Source organism: Leucoraja erinacea, chromosome 7, assembly GCF_028641065.1.
Source record: "Leucoraja erinacea ecotype New England chromosome 7, Leri_hhj_1, whole genome shotgun sequence".
NCBI classification, from domain to species: domain Eukaryota; kingdom Metazoa; phylum Chordata; class Chondrichthyes; order Rajiformes; family Rajidae; genus Leucoraja; species Leucoraja erinaceus.
In genome coordinates, this window is record NC_073383.1 from 59,586,431 (window position 1) to 59,608,731 (window position 22,301).

Below are 22,301 nucleotides of genomic sequence, written 5' to 3' on the forward strand. Positions count from 1 at the left end.
TAATACTTTATTAGCCAAGTATGTTTTGCAACATACGAGGAATTTCATTTGCCAAGTCAGTCATAGTAAAGAGATTCCAGTAGCAGAACGAGCAGCTTTTCTGAGGGTGAGACATCAGGAGGCTGTGAAGTGGCTGATCCAGACATCAATAACATGATAAGATCAGAACAAATTCCCGATGATATGGATATGCAGCGGCAATCACCATAGGCAATTCCTTAGTAGGAAGCTGCCTACTCCGCCTTTAGAATTAGATCCCGCAGAAGGTGCATATTATCCCCGGGCCACAGCCGTCCACATTTCAATGCAACCTGGTTCGACGGCAGCTAAATCCTTCCAGAGACCCGTACTAAGAATCCAGAAATGGGAAGGAACTTCGAAGGAAGATAAGGAGGAGGAGGAATTTAAAGCGTGGATAGACATGCCATTCCGAGAGCTGACTTCCCTCGGTTTGGTTGGAGAGGGTATAGAGCTGTTAGACCTGATCAATGTTACAACTGTGGGGAATCAGGACATTGTAGCCGATCTTGCCCTGTGAGGGAATACAAAGGAGGAAAGGGGCAAAGAAGAGGGCCACGGGGTTTAAGAAGTCAGTGGATCCCTAGAGGTCACATGGGCACTTGGAACCCCGAAGGTAGAGGAAGAGGACACTGGCCAGAAGATCAGGGAGCAGGGACACTCCGGCAGCCAAATCCATTCCTGTAGCCCTGATCTGCCAGCTAATGCAAAGTATGAAATCTAAGGGCATCCTCACATGGCTCAAAGATGGTAATAAATTATAAGAACAAGACAGAACACCGCCCCTTCCGAATCCCAGGAAGAGAGTCACAAAGAATTTAATTGGGATCGAGAAACCTCACTAAAAGGAAGGACTACAAAAAGGAAACATAGTAACTGGTGTCAACGAGAATAAGAACTAAAAGGAACTAAACTGGCACTAGGGAGAGAAGAAACAAACTTATTGTGCAGGAGATACTGGAGTAGGGAAAGGAGCTATTGTACTAACTTGTTACTAACTTGTCGTGCCTGCTGGACCGTATAATCTACAGCACACTACTATCTGGGGAGTGAGATAAAGAGTATGTGGACCCTTGAGAACGGGCTGAAGACACAGCTCAGGTAAGGTAGCTCCCCAGAAACAAACACCAACAACAAGGAAGAAATAATATTGCCCTGTCCCTTTAAGATACATCAGGGAAGGCCAACAGAGAGAGAAGGCTGCTCTTCAGTATCCCTACTCCTTTGAAACTAACATCAAGGAAGAAGAAGATACCTACCCTAGTGCCCAACTTTAACATCATCTAGTTGTTGACACCAGTGAAGAGAAAAAAAACCCACCATCCAACCTTTGCCCCAATAGCCTATGACAACTATTGGGGCAAGTTCTAATTTGAAGAATTGAATTTGAATGTGAAAATAGACACTCCTCTGTGGATTGGGGCAAAACACATAATTTGCGCCTAAATTATAGTTATTAGAATTAAATTGACGAAATTTTGAATTTGATCTCTAAATTATATGGTAATGAATTGAAGGGACTTACAGTTTGAGATTTGGAACTGACTTGTGAGGTTTGGCTTTGGATTAAGTTTGATTATTAATTGGGTACAGGTGCACAACCTTTTATCCGGTGTTCCAGAAACCGAAAAGCTCCGAAAACCGGCCATTTTTTCCAGATGTCGTCTGCGCACCAAAGCTCGCGTTTGGCGCCAAACCTGACCCAAAACGACCCACGGTCAACCCAGGTCTGTACTACTGTAGCGGCTGCCTCCTCCCTGGAGACCGGGAGACGCTTAAACATCTGTAAATCATTGCTTAAATGTTAGTCAGTTAGTTTGGAGGGCTTTTATGTGAAGGGGGGTGAAGGGGTAAACTTTAATTCTTAGTCCCCTACCTGGTCGGAGAGGCGGGGAGCGGTCAATGCCTTACCGGGTCGCTGTGCAGTAAGCTCCGCAGCGCTGTGGCCGGTGGGGCCGCGGGCGGCGCCGGTTGTAGCTCCGACCCCGGCAACTCTACCCCTGGCTGCGAGGCGCTCCAAATCCAGCGCGGCCCGCGGCCGGACGCCCCAGCTCCGCGAATGTTGGGAGTCGGCGTCGTCGCAGCGCTGGGATACCAGCGGGGTGCGGGCAATGCCTTACCGGGTCGCCGTGCGGCAAGCTCCGGAGCGCTGTGGCCGCCGACACACAACATCGCGGAGCGTCGCTGGATTTGGAGCCGCGCAGCCAGGGGTAGAGTTGCCGGGGTTGGAGCTGCAACCGGCGCCGCCCGCGGCCGGACGGAGCCCCCAGCTCCGCGGCTCCAAATCCAGCGACGCTCCGCGAATGTTGGAAGAAGGCGGCCACAGCGCTCCGGAGCTTGCCGCACGGCGACCCGGTAAGGCATTGCTCGCCAGCGCTGCGACGCCGCCAACTCCCGACATTCTCGGAGCTGGGATGTCCGGCCGCGGGCCGCGCTGGATTTGGAGCGCCTCGCAGCCAGGGGTAGAGTTGCCGGGGTCGGAGCTACAACCGGCGCCGCCCGCGGCCGGACGGAGCCCCCAGCTCCGCGAGGTTGGGAGTCGCCGACCAGGTAGGTAGGGGACTAAGAATTAAAGTTTCCCCCTTCACCCCTACACCACCACCACCACATAAAATCCCTCCAAACTAACTGACTAACATTTATGCAATGATTCTCCTGGTCACCGGGGAGGAGGCAGCTGCTCCAGACTTTTCAAGCCGCCCGCGCTACCTACCTAATCTACGCTAAAAATCTTCCATTCTGAAATCCGAAAATGTCCGAAATCCGACAAGTGTCTGGTCCCAAGGCTTTCGGATAAAAGGTTGTGCACCTGTATTGTTATTGTCTTGTCCCCAGGCAAAGATGGGAAGGATTATTCAGAAAACATCAGGGAAGGATGGAACTTGGGAAGATCTGGTAACATGGAAGAATTATTCAGGGAATATGAGGGTTGGAATTTGAGATAGTAAAAAAGAGGAACTGTGAACAGCAAGACTTCCCTTTAAGAGACCAAAGTAAGCATACTAGAAAGTTACATAGAGGTAAAAGAAAATTTGTTATGAGAAAGAACCCCTATTGTCTGAGAGACTAGCCAACATACTAAGGAAGAAGCGCTGGGGGAGAACTCTATTGAATTAGAAGGAGAAATTAGGAAATGGGTGTTGAGGTATCAGAGTTGATGTATTTGACTGGTGGATCTAAATTGTTTAACCCTTGATAGTAAAGCGGCTTCTATTATCAAGGTGTAAAGATATTGTCCCTAGATTCAGCATTCTTAATTGGCTTTATGATAATTGATTGATTAAATTTGAACAGCTGGGAATTCCACAGGAATTAGAATGGAATTGTGTTATCGACCACAAAGCTGTGGAATGAGAAGACAGACCCTGAAATTTAAAATATTAAATTGAAGGCTGAGTGAATTTGGTTAAATTCAAACATTCTTCATGGTTTGCTTTAAATAAGAGTCACACCTGTAGGGAAATATGGACTGAACCCGGCTGAAATTTATATGAGAAACCATCATCAGATATACATTAAGGAACATCGTGTGAATACAGAGAGGGCTGATTAGTGTTGATCCTAGGATAGTAAATAGTATATTATAGAACAGAATAGTAATAAGAATACAGTGATAGAGCAGAATATAATATAAATAATTATCGTGAAATGGAAAAGGGATAGTACAGAACATAATTACAGTTGAATGCATGGGAAAGCATTGGTACATGAATGGTAACTTGCTTTGTCCCAGGTTTTTCAGGAATTAGAGGTTATAGGTTTGACTATGGAAAGGGGTGGAAGAATGGGCAACAACACGCATGGAGGGAATTCGCGCCCACGAAAACTTGGAAGGTGAAGACTCATCAGACGGAAATTATGAATCTACGCCCACGTAAGCTCGGGAAGCTTGATTCTGGGAAGAAATATCATCGTCTTGTTGTTGTTAATAGATGTAACATGTAATAGTCACACATATGTATATCTGGTTATATGATTACCTGATTATTTGGTTACCATAAATGAAGGTTTATCATATATGATAAAAGGAAGAAATGTTAATTCTGGTCAAATAGGAGATGCAAGGACACTAAAATTGAGTAAAGGCTTCTGGGCTGCTAGGCCATTTGGTCAATTTAAATGTGCCTTCTGCAGAAATGGGACAAGCTGCAGAATGGTGCTACCTTGTCTGGAGCTTAGATAAGAGTTGCTAGGAAAGAATGGAACATCTGCAGATTTTTACAATTAGGTGTAAATTGCATGAAACAGATTGGGTGAATGCAAACCAGACATACACATTGTAAATATTGTTGCAAAGCTTTACTTTGCTAGATGTTGATTAGGTTATGTGTTGAGCCTTGGCTGGGTTTCTTGAATATCTGGGCAAATGTTGCTATGTTTGCTTCCTGCCGGAAGCTCAGTTTGAATACAATGTATTGGTTACTGTATTAATGGGTTAGGGAAATGTCTATCATGTACTGTGTTGGTCGATATCTGTTATTGGACTGTAAAGAGACCACCCCCATATGGTTCGGCCCCTCATGGTTCGGGGACTTATAAAAGGTAGCTGCCACGAGGTCCTGTGTCGATCTTCTGGTAGAACGCTTGTTACTGCGTGACCTTTTGTAGTGTTTCTGCTTGCACAAGGCTAGGAGGGCATGGACAAGCAGATATAAGGATCAAACCTGCGGTGGTTAGGTATAGTAGAGGGGAACTGTGATTGTGTTTATCCAAAATAAAGTTTAGATAAAGCTTGACAGTATTTTCTTGACTGAAACTAAACTGGGGGAAGCTTAGAATGAGCTATTTACAGTAGATTAAGGAAATTTTGCTCTTAAATTATGGGTTAGGTCTTGGATTTTGGACCAACCAGGTCTGGAAGAAGACAGTTTTCTCTTTCTAAAAACGTAAATCCCTGAATTAGAAAAAAAAAGAAGCTTCGTTGTCTTTATTTGAATTCAGCCAGTGTTTGCAGTAAGACAGATGAGTTGACAGCACAGACCACAACATACAAGTGAGATCTAATAGCTATCTTGGAGAAGTGGTTGCAGGGTGATGAGGACTAGCTACTCAACATTCCAGGTTATAGTAAACAACAGGCCAAATGAGAAAAATGGCAGAGAAGCCTTGTTAATCATGGAATGCATTAGAAAGGTGATGAGTCATGATGTAGGGGCAGTGCACAGCAATGCAGAATCAGTTTGCAAATATCAATAGCTGGAGTTGAAAACATAAATATCAACAGAAAGAGAACATGGGTGGCAGTAGTCCATTGGTCACCAAAATGGGGAAATACCTAGGGCGTGCTTAAAGTAAACAGGAATTATCAAGGGAGGTAATAATCAACACATTAATTAGATGAACAAAACTGGCAAACGTAGCATAGAAGAAGAATTTATGTAGTGTGCCAGACATTGCTTCTCAGAGGTAGACAGAGGACTCCTTCTCAGAGGAGTATGTTATGGAACCTATCTGGGGACAGTCTATTTTAGATTTGGTCATAGATAATGAGAAAGGATGAGCAAGAGATCCTGTGGTTAAAGATCCCCTGGAAGGTAATGACCATGACATGATAGAATTCCAGATGCAGTATGAGGATAAACAAAAGGATCAAAACCACCACCTTCAACCTTAAAAAGGGTAATTATTAATGATCTGAAAGTGGAATGGTTTATGGTGGACTTGGAAAATAAACTAAGGGACAGGTCAGAAGATGAACTGTGGCAGATATTTAAATGCCTGGATCATAAAAAGCAGCAGAAATGTATCCGTTATAAAGAGGCACAATCTGTGGTTAACAATAGAGTTATGGATAATGTTAAATTGAAAAGTAGGTCTTACAAAATGGCAAGAACAGGTGGGAGGCTAGAGGACTGGGAGGTTTTTAGCATCCAGCAGTAAAAGACTAAAATGTTTATAAGCTGGGTGGAAATTGATTTTGAGAGAAAACATTTGTTATCAAAACAAGAGTTTATATTGATATATGAATAGGAAGATGCCATCTGAGGTAGGTAGGCATGGTACCTCGAGAGAATGAGGTAAAGTAGTAGCATAGCACAAATAAATGGTGGATAGTTAAGGTCCTGTCCCACTGCGGTGACCTAATTGGTGAGTTTAGAAGAGTTTGCCTTCGACTCATACTTGCAGCATGGTCGACACGAGGTCCTAGGGGGTCTTTGAAAAGCCCCTGTCCCTCTTAGGAGACCTAAACAGCAACCTCTGGTGACCTTGCCCGCCACCCAAAAATTAATCAAGGTCGAGGTAACCTGCAACCTCCTACCACCTCCCACGCATATGTTGAAAACGTTCCTCGACTATGAAGGCTACTAAGGCTTTGACTAGACCTGCAACAACAAAAAAAGCGATTTTAAAACGGCAACCTATTTTTAGTCGAGGCCGGTTTTAATCATGATGAAAAAATAGCAGCAACCTAGATGAAGCCTCGACCACGCGGAAACCACTTTCGACCATTAGGGAGAGTGACCAAAATCTCCGGTGACCTCATGGAAACCTTGGGTGGCGGGCAAGGTCACCAGAGGTTGCTGTTTAGGTCTCCTGTGGGACAGGGGCTTAACTCTCCTTCATACTCGAGAGTAGTCCCCATGTACTCGAGGCCTCAACTTGGTCGTGGTGTATTTTTCAACATGCTGAAAAATGCCCGCGAGTACAAAAAGGTCGCCATGGAAAATATATATATATTTTTAATCGTAGGTTTAGTCGAAGTAGGTCGTAGTAGGTCAGCATGTTATTCGTAGGTAATCGAGGGTAGTCGAAGGTAATTGAAGGTAGTCGAAGGTAGTCGTAGATAGTCTTCAACATTGTCAAAGGGAGGTCGAAAGAGATCGATGGAGGTCGTTTTCACTCTCTACTATTCGGTGTACAATTTTCTCGAAGCTAGTCGAAGCTAGACTACAATATAGTCAAAGGAGGTCAAAGGAGGTCTTCTACATAGTCGACAACAAGACACTTTTTCAAACTCTCCTAAACTCTTCTAAACTCGCCAATTCAGTCGCCACAGTGCAACAGGTGTAGTGGCCATTTGGCCTGTTTTGCATGTCATTGTGGATGGCATGTGCCTTTAAATTTTAGCCTGCCCGTTATAATGTGGGTGGGATTTATGACGTGTCTTTGGGCGTGTTTGCAGCTTAACTGCTTGCGCAGACGTTTAGTTTTTAGATTTGTTTTGGAGGGACGATGGAGAAGGTTAATCCTTCGACCATGTCACGCATGTCATTTCATGTCATTGTTACGGAGACATGAGGAGCTTTCTAATATCTGAAGTAATGAGCTGGAGTTCGAAGAAGATTGCCGTAACAAGTCGGAAAACCTTGGATGTATCTTACTGTTTTCTATCTACAATAAAGAAAATATTCATTAAAAGACTGTGTGCTGAAGCTTTATGAAAGGAAAAGCTCTGAAGGTCTCTGAGGCAGCTTGCATGCGTATTCCCCTTATCCATTGTCCTCCAATTAGTGGCTAGGGTGCTAATTACCTGAAAGATATGAAACATCTGCCGCTACATTAAGTTGAAGGATACCTCCGGCAGGGGGGTTAGGTACCAGTCCCAGAGAGTGGGACAGAGGATAATAGAAGCAAACCTCCGGCAGGGGCAAATACCAATCCCAGAGATAGGGACAGAAGATAAAGAAGGCTAAGACCTCGGAGAGGCACAGCCAGAGAGGACGACCAGGCTAAGACCTCAGAGAGGCGCAGCCATAGAAGGACGTCAAGGCTAAGACCTCGGAGAGGCATAGCCAAAGATTGTTTCCAGTCGTGGAACTGAAGAAGAAATACCAGTCCCAGAGAGTGGGACAGAAGAATTAATTGAAGATAAGAAGGCTAAGACCTCGGAGAGGCACAGCCAGAGAAGGAAGAGCAGGCTAAGACCCTTTACTTTTTTGCATCAGTCTTCCCATGGAGATACTGCAAGCATGCTTGAATAGCAGGGAGGAACATGTAAAGCTCCACAGCACAGGGAGTAAAGTAAAGGATAAATTCACAGGGTAAAAGGTAGACAAATTGCTGTAAATCAATTGTTGGCACCTAAAGGTTTTAAAGGAAATGGCTGCAGAGATAGTGGGCGAATGGCTGAAATGTTTTTAAACTCGCCGAAATCTCAAAGGGCTCCACAAGATTGTTAAACAATTAACAACAAACAGAGGAGAAAGACAAAAGGCAGGTAACTACAGGGCAGTTTAAGAAACATTTAATGTTGGCAAAATGCTGGTCAATAATGAAAGAGGAAGTAACTAATCATTTAGGAAAGCCAAACATAAACTAATATGATTTATGAAAAGCAATCTTGTCACACTTCTTTGAGGATGTGACAGAGAAAGTTGATTAATGGGGATTTGTAGATGGACTGCATTTAGATTTCCAAATGGCACTTGACAAAGTGCCACATCAGAGGCCAATGCATAAGTTAAGATCCCAAAGCAATGGAAGAGGTGTATTAGCATGGATTGAAAACTAGTCGGCACAGGTGAAACAAAGAGCAGGAATAAACTGATCATTTTAAGGCTGGAGGGATGTAATGGTGGAGCACCTTAAAGGTCAGGGTCTACCCAATTGTTTACTTTTTACATCATTAATCTGGAGAAGGCAACATAATGTAATGTTTCCAAGTAATTTTGCCAAAGAAAGGTATGGTAGCCTTAATGACTACCTGTGATGTTTGGTGGACTGTGTGGGGTGGGAGGACCCATTGCTCCTCCCGTGCAGCAGACGGCGCTGCACAGGAGAAAGGGAGATGTTTTGCATATAGTTTTTTCCTGTCTGTAGTGTGAGTGTGCAGCAATTTTTAGTTGTCTTGCTGTCGGCATCGAGTAAAGCATTAAAGACTTCTGTTGTAAATTGAAGACTCTCAAGTTTTGTGCAGACCTAGAAAAAGAACACGAAACTACCACCAGTGGCTCTGCCATCTAATATCATGAAGTGTTTACAGTCATTGGTAAGAGTGTACAGCTTTCCAGATGGCCTTGATCCATTGCAATTCACCTGCCATTCCAACAGTTCAATGGTAGAGGCCACCTTGGGACATATGAGTAACAAGGATACCAGTTTCAGACTCCTATTTATTGACAACAGGTTTGCTTTCCACACCATAATGTGAACCAAACTCATCTCCAAACTCTGAGATGTAGGATTCAGCAACCCCCCATCTGCAACTGGATACTCGATTTTCTGACCCATAGTCTGCAATCAATAAATGTTAGTGATAAAACATCCTCAACATCAGTGCCTTAGGAGGATGTATCTCATTCCCTTCATATATTCCCAGTACATTGACGACTCTGTGGCAAAATGTTACTCCATATCCATTTACTAGTAGAGACCCAAGAATCTTAAGGGAGATATGAAAGTTGAGGTGAGTAAAGTTGTCAGAAAGGTACAGGTGATCACTCTCCAAAAGCACTCAGGCTTTAGCTGCCTCTGCTTCTACAATAGGGTGCTAAAAAAGCTGATTAAAAAAATGCACTTGCTAATTCTGGACTTGCTAATTAATGACCTACTCATTTCACAGCTTCTAAATATTGTTCTGTTCACCTGTTGATGACATTTTATTCATTTTCATTTCAAAGAGGTAGCAGCATCTATATCTATATCGGTACAGATAAAGTGTAATAATTTATTTGACGCTGTAACTATTTAAAGAATATATGTTATGTGTGTCCAACATTGTGCATTTGATGTGTTGGAGTGAAATTGGGTGGCAACTGTCACAATAAAGAAGGGTCTTGACCTGAAATGTGAGTCTGAAAATGGGTCTCGATCTGAAACATCACCCATTCCTTCTCTCCAGAGATGCTGCCTGTCCCGCTGAGTTACTTCAGCTTTTTGTGTCCATCTTCACAATATACCATTATGCTTCTGAGTTGAAATTAGTTTATGTAAAACTACACAGTACAATCTAAGTATAAGGTACACAAAAATGCTGGAGAAACTCAGCGGGTGCAGCAGCATCTATGGAGCGAAGGAGATAGCCGACGTTTTGGCCCGAAACCCTTCTTCAGACCCGAAACGTCGCCTATCTCCTTCGCTCCATAGATGCTGCTGCACCCGCTGAGTTTCTCCAGCATTTTTGAGTACCTTCGATTTTATAGCATCTGCAGTTCATTCTGAAACAATATAAGTATAATTACATAACATAACAGAACTTATTAAAATGTATCTTTATGAAGTAAATAAGAATACTGATCTACTATCTGTGAACTGACCATAATTATGTCCATAATTGCAGATGACACAAAGCTGGGGGGCAGTGTTAGCTGTGTGGAGGATGCTAGGAGGCTGCAAGGTGCAAGGCTGCAAGGTGACTTGGATAGGCTGGGTGAATGGGCAAATGCATGGCAGATGCAGTAGAATGTGGATAAATGTGAGGTTATCCACTTTGGTGGCAAAAACAGGAAAGTAGACTATTATCTAAATGGTGGCCGATTAAGAAAGGGGGAGATGCAACGAGACCTGGGTGTCATGGTACACCAGTCATTGAAAGTAGTCATGCAGGTGCAGCAGGCAGTGAAGAAGGCGAATGGTATGTTAGCATTCATAGCGAAAGGATTTGAGTATAGGAGCAGGGAGGTTCTACTGCAGTTGTACAGGGTCTTGGTGAGACAACACCTTGAGTATTGCATACAGTTTTGGGCTCCTAATCTGAGGAAGGACATTCTTGCCATAGAGGGAGTACAGAGAAGGTTCACCAGACTGATTCCTGGGATGTCAGGACTTTCATATGAAGAAAAACTGGATAGACTTGGTTTGTACTCGCTAGAATTTAGAAGATTGAGGGGGGATCTTATAGAAACTTACAAAATTCTTAAGGGGTTGGACAGGCTAGATGCAGGAAGATTGTTTCCGATGTTGGGGAAGGCCAGAGCAAGGGGTCACAGTTTAAGGATAAGGGGGAAATCTTTTAGGACCGAGATGAGGAAAACATTTTTCACACAAAGAGTGGTGAATCTCTCGAATTCTCTGCCACAGAAGGTAGTTGAGGCCAGTTCATTGGCCATATTTAAGTCAAGTCAAGTCAAGTTTGTTTGTCACATACACATACGAGATGTGCAGTGAAATGAAAGTGGCAATGCTCGCGGACTTTTGTGCAAAAGACAAACAACCAAACAACCAAACAAACTATAAACACAATTATAACACACATATTATTTTACATAATAAATAATGGAAGGAAAAACGTTCAGTAGAGTTAGTCCCTGGTGAGATAGGCGTTTACAGTCCGAATGGCCTCTGGGAAGAAACCTCTTCGTTCTCACCGCATGGCAACGGAGGTGTTTGCCTGACCGTAGCAGCTGGAACAGTCCGTTGCAGGGGTGGAAGGGGTCTCTCATGATATTGTTGGCTCTGGAGTTGCACCTCCTGATGTATAGTTCCTGCAGGGGGGCAAGTGAAGTTCCCATAATGCGTTCGGCCGAACGCACTACTCTCTGCAGAGCCTTCTTGTCCTTGGCAGAGCAATTCCCAAACCAGATGGTAATGTTCCCGGATAAGATGCTTTCCATCGCCGCTGCGTAGAAGCACTGGAGGATCCTCAGAGACACTCTGAATTTCCTCAATTGCCTGAGGTGGTAAAGGCGCTGCCTTGCCTTACTCATGAGTGCTGAGGCATGTGATGCCCATGTCATATCCTCGGAGATGTGGACTCCCAGATATTTGAAACAGTTCACCCTATCCACAGGATCCCCATTTATCCTCAATGGAGTGTACGTCCTCGGATGATGTGCCCTCCTAAAGTCCATGATCAGCTCCTTCGTTTTTGTGATGTTCAAGAGGAGGCTGTTATCCTGGCACCAGAGTGCTAGACCAGCCACCTCCTCCCAGTAGGCCTTCTCGTCGTTGTCTGAGATCAGGCCCACCACCACAGTGTCATCAGCAAACTTAATTATTGCGTTGGAGCTGAACCTAGCCACACAGTCATGTGTGTACAGGGAGTACAATAGGGGGCTGAGGACGCAACCCTGGGGCGATCCTGTGCTCAGGGTGAGGGACTTCGATGTATTCCCTCCCATCTTGACTACCTGGGGCCTGGCGGTGAGAAAGTCCAGGACTCAGGCACACAGGGAGGTGTTGAGCCCCAATTCCATTAGCTTCCCGGCCAGTCTGGTGGGGACTATCGTGTTGAAGGCTGAACTGTAGTCTATGAACAACATCCTCATGTAGCCACCCTTCTGGCTGTCAAGATGGGAGAGAGCGGTGTGCAAGACCTGGGAGACCGCATCGCCCATGGATCTGTTCGGACGGTATGCGAACTGCAACGGGTCCATGTTCTGAGGGAGGAAGGCGCAGATGTGTTTCTTCACCAGCTTCTCAAAGCATTTCATGACTACCGAGGTAAGGGCCACCGGATGGTAGACATTCAGACAGGCTGGGGAGGCATTTTTTGGTACTGGTACAATGATGGATTTTTTAAAGCAGGCAGGGACAACAAACTTGTCCAGGGAGAGGTTGAATAATGTAGTGAGCACTGGAGCTAGCTGCGTAGCACAGGACTTGAGTACTCGCCCCGAGATGCCATCGGGGCCTGCAGCTTTTCTCGTGTTCACCCGTGTCAGAGCCCTCCTCACGTCGTGCTCGGACAGCGAGAATGTGTGCACATTCCTCTCTTCAGCTTCGGTAGCCAGCCCGCTGTCGGTATTGTCGAAAGTCGGCAGACCTGGAGTGGTGTTGCCCCTCTCGGAACGAGCGTAAAAGGAGTTCAGGTCATCAGCTAGGGAGGTGTCGGCACTTGCGGATGAGGGAGGGGTGCTCTGGTAGTTGGTTACAATCCGTAGCCCCTGCCACAGGCTTCTGGTGTCCTGCAGCTACATCTGTAACTCCATCTTGTCACTATACCTTCCATTTGCGTCCTTCACCGTCCTTCACCGCCCTACGCAGTCGGTAGGACTCTGCCTTGTAGACGTCCATGTTTCCTGATGCCAGGCCTGAGTTGTAGGCAGCGGTGTGAGCATTCAGGGCCACACGAACAGACCTGTCTACCCAGGGTTTTTAGTTCGGAAAGGTGCTTACCCTTACCGTGGGGACAATGTTGTCGGTTACTGTTGCGATGAAGTCCGTGACTGCTTCCGCAAACACACTGACGTCACTGGAACTTGCTTCGAACAGATTCCAGTCGACATCACTCAGTGCATCTTGCAGCATGGCCTCTGACTGGTCGGACCACCGCTTTACGTCCCTCGTCTCTACCGCTTCCTGAACTATCCTCTGTTTATACTCCGGCAACAGGTAAATGGCAGTGTGGTCAGAGTTTCCTTGGGGAGGGAGTGAAATGGCCTTGTAGCCTTTCCTGAACGGTGTGTAGCAGTGGTCCCAAGTTCTCTCCCCCCTGGTGGCACACGTGATGTGTTGGTAGAAGTTCGGCATGACCTTCTTGTGATTTGATTTATTAAAATCTCCAGCCACCACCATAGCCTCACCCGGGTACTTGTTTTGATGTCGACATAGCACATTGTGTAGGGCCGATAGTGCCATGTCGGTGTCCACCTGCGGTGGAATGTAGACGGCTGTGACGATCACTGAGCCGAACTCCCAGGGAAGGTAGAATGGGTGGGAGGGAGTTGGATGTGGCCCTTGTGGCTAAAGGGATCAGGGGATATGGAGAGATGGCAGGTACGGGATACTGAGTTGGATGGTCAGCCATGATCATATCGAATGGCGGTGCAGGTTCGAAGGGCCGTATGGCCTACTCCTGCAGCAATTTTCTATGTTTCTATGTGCAGGTAGACAAAAAATGCTGGAAAAACTTAATGGGTGAGGCAGCATCTATTGGGCAAAGAAATAGGTGACGTTTTGGGTCGACGGGTTAAGAAGGATCTCGACTCGAAATGTCACCTATTCCTTCGTTCCAGAGATGCTGCCTCACCCGCTGAGTTTCTCCAGCATTTTTGTCTACCTTTGATTTTTCCAGCATCTGCAGTTCTTTCTTAAACATAATTATGTGCAGTGTATGACTTCAACAAAACAACATTTGATGAATGTGAAATTACTATAAAAGACAATAAAAAAGGCACTAGACTGTTAAATCATTCACTTACACCTCAATTTATATTTATATTTGGCTCAATGAAATCATACAGCTTCACTGAAATACATTGAGACTTTCAGCAGGAGGCATTAGAGCTGCAGTGGAGTATGGTGCCATGACTTACGTTTGCACGACTTCCTGTCATTTCCTAAGCTGTAGCCAGTCCTGCATCGACATGTCTTTGCTTTGTGGCTGCTGCTGAGCAGGCAGATGTCAGAGCATCCTCCAGGTTTGTCAAACACATCCAGTTCGCAGGCATGACTTCTAACTGTGAAAATCAATAAGAGATGCATTTTAAGCGGCTGGAAAATCATTGATTTAAGTTGGAATGGCAATAATTTCTACCTGATGCACTCAAGTAGTAACCACAACAGTTACTTCCTTCATAAATTGATGATTATTACAATTAAACTTAATTACAACTTAAAAGCACGCAACTTTTCTACCAATACAAAGAAATTAATGCCACAAATTGAATTAGTTGTTTTAAGCCAATGCAGAAACATTGGAATTGAATTTTCAAGAATTTTCAACATTGAATAAGAACAAGGATATACCTTTGGTTAGTTCTGTAAATGTATCTCAATAAATATTCCCGAGGGACAAGATCAATACAGACATGAGAAATTGTTTCGGATCAGCACACCACAATGTATACATTAGAGCTAAAAGAATTAGAGTTAGGTAAAAATAAATTCCTGGGGATATTTGCATCAATAGGCACAATGAAGCTACCATAGGAAGATGGCTAATATTGTACATTTATGTAAGAAGAGCTGTAAGGACTAGTCAGGGCAATTGGCTGGAGAGTCTGACATTAGTTACTGTTGGGAATTCTGAGGAACAGGAACTGTCCACATTTAGATAGGCAAAGCTATTATGGATAGCACCATTTTATGCATGGGAAATCATACGTCACAAATTTGACAGAATGTCTTGAAGACGTTTCCAAGAGGACTGACAAGGTCCAGGAGGTGGACATTTTCTATATTGACTTCAGTAAGTCATTTGACAAGATGCTACTTCGGAGGATAGTTTAGAAGGTTGGATCACCTCGGATCCACCTCAGCTACCAAGTGGATTCACAATTGACTTGGTAGGAGGTGTCAGAGGGTGGTATTGAAAAGTTATTTCTCTGATTGAAGACCTGTGATCAACGGTGTGCCACAGGGATCTGTACTAGTTTCATGTTGTTTGTCATCCATATTAATGATCTGTAATGACAATGTAGTTAACATGATTTGAAAATGAGCAAATGACACCAAAATTGATGGTATAGTTGGTAGGGCGGAAGGATAATTAAATTGGCGAACGGATGCGAATCAACTAGAGAAGTGGGCCAAGGAGTGCCAGATGAAATTTAACCCTGACTGGTGTGATGATACAATTTGTCAAGTGAAAACCTGGTCAGGACTTGCACAGTAAAGGGTACGGTCCTGGAGAGTGTTTGTCAAGCAGAGACCTAGGGGTACAGATAGAGTAATCCCCAACAGAGATATTAAGAGGGCAAAGCAAGGTGCTTGGCAGGCTTGCCTGCATTGGGAAAGTATTGAGTTGAAAAATTGGCAATCATGGTACAGCTATACATCGAGGGTGAGATCACATGTGGAGTGTTGTATGCAATTCTGGTTACCCTGCCATAAGTAGGATGTCATTAAGCTGGAAAGGGTGCACTAAAGATTCACCAGGATGTTGTCAGGTCACGAGTGTAACAAGTAAAATGGACCTTAATTGTTGCATGTGGCAATAAATGTGAACTTGAACATGAACAAGGGAGAGCCAGTGGATGTAGTGTACCTGGACTTTCAGAAAGCCTTTGATAAGGTCCCACAGGTTAGTGGGCAAAATTAGAGTACATGGTATTGGGGGTAGTGTATTGACATGGATAGAAAATTGGTTGGTAGACAGGAAACAAAGAGCAGGGATAGGAACAGTGGGTGCCGCAAGGCTCGGTGCAGGAACCACCGCTATTTACAATATATATTAATGATTTAGATGAAGGAATTAAAAGTAACATAAGCAAATTTGCAGATGACACAAAGCTGGGTGGCTGTGTGAACTGTGCAGAGGATGCTATGAGGATGGAGGGTGACTTGGAAAGTTGGGTGAGTGGGCAGATGCATGGCAGATGCAATATAATGTGGATAAATGTGAGGTTATCCACTTTGGCGGCAAGAACAGGAAGGCAGATTATTATCTGAATGGTGTCAAGTTAGGAAAAGGGGACGTACAATGAGACCTGAGTGTCCTCGTACATCAGTCACTGAAAGTAAGCATTCAGGTACAACAGGCAGTGAAGAAAGCTAATGGCATTTTGGCCTTCATAATGAGAGGAGTTGATTATAAGAGCAAATAGGTCCTTCTGCAGTTGTATAGGGCCTGGGTGATACTGCACCTGGAGTATTGTGTGCAGTTTTGGTCTCCTAATTTGAGGAAGGACATTCTTGCTATTGATGGAGTGCAACATAGGTTCACGAGGTTAATTCCCGGGATGGCAGGACTATCATATGATGAAAACGTGGAGCGAAGGCTTGTATTCACTGGAATTTAGAAGGATGAGAGGTTATCTGATAGAAATTTATAAAATTATTAAGGGATTGGACACGTTAGATGCAGGAAACATGTTCCCGATTTGGGGAAGTCGAGAACCAGGGGCCACACTGTAAGAATACGTAGTTGGCCATTTAGAACTGAGATGAGAAAAAACTGTTTCACACAGATAGTTGTGAATTTGTGAAATTCTTTGCCTCAGAATGCAGTGGAGGCCAATTCCCTATATATGTTTTCCCTATATTGAATTTAACGTATTTGTGAAATGTCAAATAAATTAAATAACCTTTGATTAATTGCAACATCTACTGAAGTTGATTTTTTTAAATGTAATTTAAATTTCAATCCAATTTGAGATTCCAGCTACCAAGACAGATGTGTACAGCAATTCGTTCTTCCCCCGCACAATTAAAGCATGGAATAATCTTCACCCTACCATAGTTACCCAACCAGATGCAACTAAATTAAAGGTAGCTCTTTCATCCCAAAAACCCTTTCTGGCTTAAGTCCTCCCTCCACCACCTCCAGTTTAAATTCCATTTGGAATATTTTGGAGGACCAAGAAACCAAGAAATGTAATTGGGTTCATTTAACTCTTAAGTTACTGTAGAAAAGATAATATTTATCAATAACACTTTTACGGATATCTATATCATATCATTGGTTCACAAGGGTGCTGGAATCTTGAGCAAAGCACAAAGTACTGGAGTGACTAAGGGGTCAGCCAGCAATGTGGAGAGAATGGATAAGCAACATTTTGGGCCGTTCTCTGCATCAGAATAATTGTACTAGGGGTGTGAATGTTGGGAAAAGAGGTGGGGGCTGGGCATAACCTGGCAGGCAATAGTTGGATACAGGTGATGAGAGGAGGGGGTTGATTTGCAGTTTGATGGACAAAGGCTAGAGATGAAAAGGGTATCAGATAAGAGGCATGAAATGTAAAGGCAGATGAAGAGATGTCGGTGGAAGGGGACAATGGGATAAACGTGTGTGCACCAGACAGAGGAGGGGGACAGGACTTTAATATCATTTTAAGAGCGCTCTCTCTCTCTCTCTCTCTCTCTCTCTCTCTCTTAAAATGATATTAAAAGTCTGTCATGGACTGCAAAAAGATACTGTTTCATTACATATCTTCCATTTTGTAATGACTGGTGCTTTGAATAGAATATTTCCTTGAGTTAAGGTCTTTTGATAAGTTAATTTAGGTGAAAACTGATGTAAGCTCAGAATAAGTTGGACTTCACAAAGTTCAATATACATTTACAGCATTTATGACAAGTTTTTTTTACAACATTTTAATAACTCAGCAGGTAAAGCAGCATCTCAGGAGAACATGGATAGGTATTGTTTCAGGTGGAGACCCTTCTTTGACATACATTTTAATTTTGCTTCGAATTTTTGATAAAAAGACACACATGTTGGAGTGACTCAGCAAGTAAGGCAGCATCTCAGGAGAACATGGATAGGTATTGTTTCAGGTGGAGACCCTTTTTTTAGACATTCATTTTCATTTTGATGAGAATTCTTGATCAACTTTTTAGCACTATTGAATGAACTGAGTTAGAATATTAATAGATGTGGAACTTGAAAATATACTTTTAAAATATTTTAAATAATATATATTTTTAAAGCTGAAAACACCAACAAGGAAAAGTGGTCAGAGGAGAATGGTTTAAAAATGAGACCATCTATGAAAGAATTTGAATGTTAGCAAGAGCATTCTGACAAAGAACCTTGGACTTAAAATGGTAACCCCAGCATCTTTTGTTTTTATTCCGATGTCCAGCATCTGCAGTTTTATTTTGATTTCGAAATTGTTTTAACTGTGTTAATAATTGGGTCAGTGGTCGGTATTTTAAATTTCATACATGGGAAGCTCAAATAACCCAACAACATTCAACTATTTATTAGATTATAGTGTATAGATTATGAGTATAGAAGCTGGGATGTAATGTTAAAATTGTACAAGGCATTGGTGAGACCAAATCTGGAGTATGGTGTACAATTTTGGTCGCCAAATTATAGGAAGGATGTCAACAAAATAGAGAGAGTACAGAGGAGATTTACTAGAATGTTGCCTGGGTTTCAACAACTAAGTTACAGAGATAGGTTGAATAAGTTAGGTCTTTATTCTCTGGAGCGCAGAAGGTTAAGGGGGGACCTGATAGAGGTCTTTAAAATGATGAGAGGGATAGAGTTGATGTGGACAAGCTTTTCCCTTTGAGAATAGGGAAGATTCAAACAAGAGGACTTGACTTCAGAATTAAGGGACAGAAGTTTAGGGGTAATATGAGGGGGAACTTCTTTACGCAGAGAGTGGTGGCGGTGTGGAATGAGCTCCCAGTGGAAGTGGTGGAGGCAGGTTCATTGGTATCATTTAAAAATAAATTGGATAGGCATATGGATGAGAAGGGAATGGAGGGTTATGGTACGAGTGCAGGCAGGTGGGACTAAGGGGAAAAAAAATTTGTTCGGCATGGACTTGTAGGGCCGAGATGGCCTGTTTCCGTGCTGTAATTGTTATATGGTTATATGGTTATTAAACTGCCCCCTGGTAAGAGATTCTCTTGAATGAGCATATTGTGAGTGTGAGCACATTGATATGCATTAGGATGTCTTAGAATGCCAATTAGAACTTAAATTTAATCCATCAGTGTAACAACTCTATTTCCTCACTGACCTTCAGAAATTACTAGCCCAACAAAGATATAAAGATGGGATGGAGGTTTTATTCCAACCCCCGCCCCTTTAGTAGCTTGTTGTGGTATTTAGAATTTTAAAATGTTATTCAATGATGTCTAATTGGTCACATTTCGTGCAGCACATTTAATATTTGTGCAATAATATAGGCCTCTGGAAATTTTAATAAAGTTCAAAGTATGTTCACCATGCTCTTTTAAGTATGATGAAGCATCCTTTTGCAAATAATCTTGGAATGTAGACCAATCATAACAAAAGCATGGTGACCTACTGTTCAGTAAAGGAGAATATGAAAAGTGGACAATATTTTTAAAATGTGTGAATATTGATGAGTAGGAAAGCCAAAAGATTAAATTGGATATCAAATATCTTTTGCATGGCAGAACCCGAAATAGCATTGCAGTTAGTCCCCGGTGCCACATGGTGTCATAGGCAGCTGTCAGATCTATAAGAACAGGTCCTGCCTTCTCATTTGCCTCAAAGCAGTCCTCGATATCTTGGGTGCGGAGGGTTACCTGGTCTACAGTAGATCGTCCTTGGCGGAAACCAGCCTGCTCGTGGGGTAGTTGAGGGTCTATGATGGGGTTGATACACCCGTGGATCAGCCTCTCAAGGAGTTTGTATGGGATACAGAGGAGCGAGATGGGCCGGTAGCTTTTAGGGTCATCCATTGGCTTTGGAAGAGTGATGACTGTTGCACGACGCCAGATCTTTGGTATTTTGCACTTCTCCATGGAGGTCGACAGGTACTGTCAGATCCAGTTGGTAGCAGCATCTCCAGAATGTAGTAGAAACTCCGGGTGTATGCTGTCAGATCCAGGGGCCTGTCCTGCTTTCAACATCTTGAGTGCTGTGGACATTTCCTCAGGGGTGAAAGCCATTGTTAGGTCCGTATCCACTCTATCAGTTTTCCGTGACTCTGCCACCTCTTTGCTCACTTAGTGTGAGAAATCACAGTTAGAGTTTGTGAATCGACCATTCTTGACTAGTTGAGATGCGATTGCGTTGGCGGCCCGGGTTTGGAAGTAGCTCTGCCGGTCAGGCGGTTTACTGTGTGCCATGCTTTACGGCTCGAGTGGATGAAGTCGATCGATTGAACTCTCAATCCAGCATTCTTGTTGTCTCGCATCCAAGCATGTGAGCAATGTAGTGGCAGTAGTTTCAGAATCCTCTTTGGTGCCAGCAGCAGTATGATCTTCGTATAGCTGTTGACACTCATCATCCCAACATGGAATGTAATCCCTCTGGTAGCCATGGGGGATGACTTTCTTGCCTGCACTAATAAGCATGTTGCAGTAGGCTTGGTAGAAAGAGTCCAAGTTGGTCTGGGGGAGGGAGGCACGAGGCGGCTGCATTGGTAATTTGTTGGAACTTGTCCCAGTCGGCCTTGCGGAAGTTCCACCGCTTCACAGGTTTGCTCGATGTTGGTGCAACCAGTGGTGTTGTGGTGATGAGTGATGGTCGGTGTTGTGACCGTGGGAACTTCTCCAGAACCTGGCCACGTTGGTGGCTGATGGTTCTTTGTGTTATTGGCAATGTCTAAGTCTGGGTTTGTACCTCTGTTCCAGTGGCTGAATGGAAGCTGTTTGGCTCCTTTGGATCATACAGAAGCGTGAGGTCATTGGCAGATGCCCAATCTATGAGGCTGTTTCCATCACTATTACATCTTGAGTAGCCCCATTCGGTGTGGTGGCAGTTGAAATCGCCTGAGTATTCACAGGAAGGGGTGAAAATTGGTATGGATGTTGCAGCCAGATGCACTCGGGGAGGTTTGTACACATTGATGATGGTGACATCCTGGACCTTCACTGCAAGCCATTCCAGATCTGTTTTCTGCAGACTGCCATTCTATAGCCCAATCCGTGTTATCTCTGACGAATGTGGCTATACCATATTTACTACTTGGTGTGAAAGTAGCTAGTGTGAATTCATGAATTGCGAGTTTCCCCACTGTTTCGCAACGTGTCTTCTGCAGGAGTATGACAGTCGCTTTGTTGGCGTATGCTAGCTGGTGAGACCTTCGACATTCAGTTGTAGTATCCCAGAATCCTTGCCTTTGACGGCAACTGCCGCCTGCTCTGAAAAGAGTGTGAAGCTTGACTCAGGGCAGCGACACTCAATCGTGGTCCTTTCCTTGGTTTGGTTTTGTGTTATCGGCATCTGTCTCCACAAAATATTCCACGAGAGAAGACTAACTGGATTAACAGGAGAGACCACGAGAAGGTTGCTGACTTCTCTCCCTATGATGGAAAGCAATAAAGTTCAGTCATCTTCCTCCTTCATTCACCCGTGCTCAGGGCCTTTGAACGGGGCTGTTGCCGATGGTCCGCTGTTCAAGCCCTCTCGTTGGGATGATCGAAACTCAGGCATTGGGACAGATTGGAACACTCCACGGCATGGAACTCCCAAGTCGGCCCCTTCTTACCGCAAAAAGTTGCTTCATGTTGTTAAAGTCCACAGGCCCCGCAGTCGGAGCTCCAACACTGGCGATCCTCGGCAAAAGATCCCAGGCTCCACGATGGTAAGTCCGCGCCACACCCGCGGTTTGAAGCTCCGGGCCGGTCTCCAGGAAAGGTGACACGGAGAAAAATCGCATCTCCGTTGAAGTAAGTGACTGAAAAAGGTTTCCTCCGATCCTCCCCCTTCCCCCACCCCCCCTTCCCGCACCCCCTACATAAAACATACCAAGGGATATTTATACAAATATTCGACATACTTAAAATAATAAAACACAGAGAAGGGAAAGACAGATTGCTGGCGAGGCGGCCATTACAGTGTTACCCAGTGTACTTAAGAGGCCAGAATTTCTGTACATCCTCCTAAAAAGACCCAGATTTAACCCTAAAACAATGCCCATGTCTCCAAATTACTTCCAGCTCAAAGTTAGGAACTTCTGAGCAACTGTCAAGCACTGATCCCTCATCTTATCTCCTCCATGTTTGCAAAACATGAGCGCATGCTCCCCCAACAACCAGATTTCAATCTCTGGAACACCCTATTTACCACTCCACCATATTACTCT

At 44.1% G+C, this 22,301-nt stretch overlaps 1 protein-coding gene across 1 annotated transcript in view; it reads right to left on the bottom strand.

Annotated features, from left to right (window-relative positions):
- LOC129699151 (low-density lipoprotein receptor-related protein 1-like) overlaps positions 1-22,301 on the bottom strand; it is an 877,455-nt gene that overhangs the window by 766,480 nt on the left and 88,674 nt on the right. The window contains exon 5 of the mRNA XM_055638819.1: positions 14,154-14,297. Within this exon, the coding sequence (XP_055494794.1) occupies positions 14,154-14,297 (144 nt within the window). The remainder of the gene's footprint in view (positions 1-14,153; positions 14,298-22,301) is intronic.